This window comes from Cenococcum geophilum (genome assembly GCF_001692895.1).
Source record: "Cenococcum geophilum 1.58 unplaced genomic scaffold K441scaffold_75, whole genome shotgun sequence".
Classification (NCBI taxonomy): Eukaryota; Fungi; Ascomycota; class Dothideomycetes; order Gloniales; family Gloniaceae; genus Cenococcum; species Cenococcum geophilum.
In genome coordinates, this window is record NW_027137633.1 from 461,846 (window position 1) to 464,428 (window position 2,583).

The 2,583-nt window shown below is 33.0% G+C and overlaps 1 protein-coding gene across 1 annotated transcript; it reads left to right on the plus strand.

The window, feature by feature from the left end:
* Positions 1-407: 407 nt before the first annotated feature.
* Positions 408-611, plus strand: K441DRAFT_591160 (uncharacterized protein; the record flags this gene model as incomplete). Its single annotated transcript, XM_067644829.1, has 1 exon — positions 408-611. A coding segment is annotated over one exon (204 nt), but the record flags the coding sequence as incomplete, so codon positions are not given.
* Between the last annotated feature and the right edge of the window lie 1,972 nt (positions 612-2,583).

Here is a 2,583-nt window from a genome sequence, read left to right on the forward strand (position 1 = left end):
GAAAACAAAATATTCTCCTTATAACTACAGAAGAATATAATGCAGATTTCCTAGTTAAATATAAGGAAATCTAGCATAACTGCTTTACCTTTTAAAGAGAACAAAAACTAGAACCATAGGTTCAAGTTATAGCCCATAGGGTTCCTACTCTACCTTTTCTAGAAAAGGGAGGCTCTAAGCTTCTAAAAGAATAAATTGAGACCTTTAATCCTATAGGGGTACAAAGACTGCCTAGATGGATCTTATCTAGTGTAAAAAGACACAATCCACAAACTAGATTCGGCTCTATAGTGTTTACTATAGAAAACGAAGAGAAAAGATAAGAAATCCTCAAGCAAAAAGAGATTCTAATTGCAGGTACAGCTACTAAGGTAGTAAAATACCTAGAAGTCTCTCCTACTATATAGTGTACTAGCTGCCAAAAATTCGGCCATATAGGAGATAGGTGCTCTACTAGGGCCTGTAGATTCTGTGCGGCTACACACTTATCTAAAGACCACTGCTGTCCTACCTGTATAGTAATAGGTAGGCCGTACAAGCATACTACCCCTCTTTGTATTAATTGTAAGGAAGGACACTTTACTAATAGTAAAGACTGTAAGACTCTTTAAGCAGCTAAACTAGTACATAGTACTAGTATAGGAGAGTCTATAGAAGAATAAAACAAAATGGCCTTAGTACAAACTGGACTATAGAGAGCAAAATACCAGGACAAAACTCCCCTAGCATTAAAATGGGCTAGAGTGTCCACTTAGCTACTAATACATATTAAGATGCCTAGAAAGGATTTATATATATAGAACTATAGCGCTATAGCCTAGAGGCTACATGCGTAGTATTGTACGTAGTATAATACAATTTGATATAAAAAAAAAAAAAAAAACTATCTATAGTTAATACATATCCTAAGTTTTCCATTCTTCTTAGGTATAAATAATACTAGATAACCCGCCGATAACTATAATAGTCTAATATATCCTTTTCGTAAGTTTTCCTAGATAAACTCCTTTAAAGCTACTAACTCTATTTTAGTAAGCTTATAGGTTAGAAAGAACCTTAGACTTATTCCTAGCTCTAACTCTATCTTATAGTCCTAAGCTATATAATCTAATAGCTTCTCGCTTTCTAGCGACTATAGTTTCTTACTATACTTATAACATCTTTTTAGTACATAACTTAATCCCTAATTAGTCTCCCTATAAGTCGCCCCGATTTAATACTATACTATCTTAGTTTCTTATCGTATCTTACGCCGTTAAGTATCCCTAATATTAACCTAACCTATTACCTAATTAATTCTTAGATTGTATTCCTATAGCTAAGGCATTTCTAGTACTACCTTATCCCGTTCTAATAGTAGGATATTAAATAATATAATAATTTATCTCCCTTTAATAGCTATCTAAATAGGTCCTATTTTGAGATTAATAATACCTCCTCTATAGGCTATTAGATCTTCTAAAATCGTAACTAATAGATACAGATTCCGCTTCTATCTATATAGTAATCCTATCCTTTCTACTATAGCTAGTAATATATAGTTCTGCATTACTCCACTCTCTATTAGTACTTTAAATTACTAATCCTACCAATTAATATATAAATTTAAGTGTCGTCTATATAGTCCTTTAAGGGTCTAAGGCTCTACTACTAGTTCCCTCTAGTCCCGTAGGCCTTTACTTTTCCTAACTATTAGCTTAATTCTGCTATACTCGGCTCCCTCCTAGGCTAATACTTAGTCCGTTTCTTATCCTCAATATACTATAGACACATATTCTCTAGGCATTCCCACTACTATTATCCCTCTAAGCATTTTTCTAATAAAAACCTTCCAGGTTATAGTGTCAACTCTTATAACTTCTATCTTTTAGTTAGATACCATCTATATATATATCTAGCATTCCGGTATTAACGCTCCTTTATTATCTAATACATCTATATAGAATATTTTTTATTTTTCGCCTTTAGTGCTTTATGCATTTCGTACTAGTTATCTATATATATAATCTATACTAACGTATAATGCGCTGGGTTGCGTAGGTCAACTCTTAGCTTATTATTCTCTTTAAGTTTAAACCTCTATCTTAGTAATCTAAATATTAGTTCCTTATTTATAGGTACTAAGACTTATCTATTACGTCTCTAGTCTTCTAATCTACCTTCTAGGTCTCTTAATATTATAATTAAGGCCCCCTTTATATAGCTTATGCGTTTCTCCGTAATCGCCTATTCCTAAACTACCTTCTTATCCAACTATATATAAAATTCTTCCTAATTGTCACTGTGTCTTTATCTATACTACTTTTAATATAACTGATTAAGTATATACGGCTCGTCCGTAAGGAAGTATCTAGCCATTACTACATTATAACAGCCCTTAGTATATCGTTCTTCGAATCTAGTTAAAATCCCTAGATCCTCTTCTTATTCCAGTTTATCTAGCTACTTAGCTCTTAGTATACCTACCTTAGGCCTATTAGTAATCCTTTGCGTTAGCGTATATAACCTACCCTATACGCGTAATATTAGATTTCCCTCTTACTCTTACTACGTCCTAACTCGTTCTTTAAATCCCGCCCATTC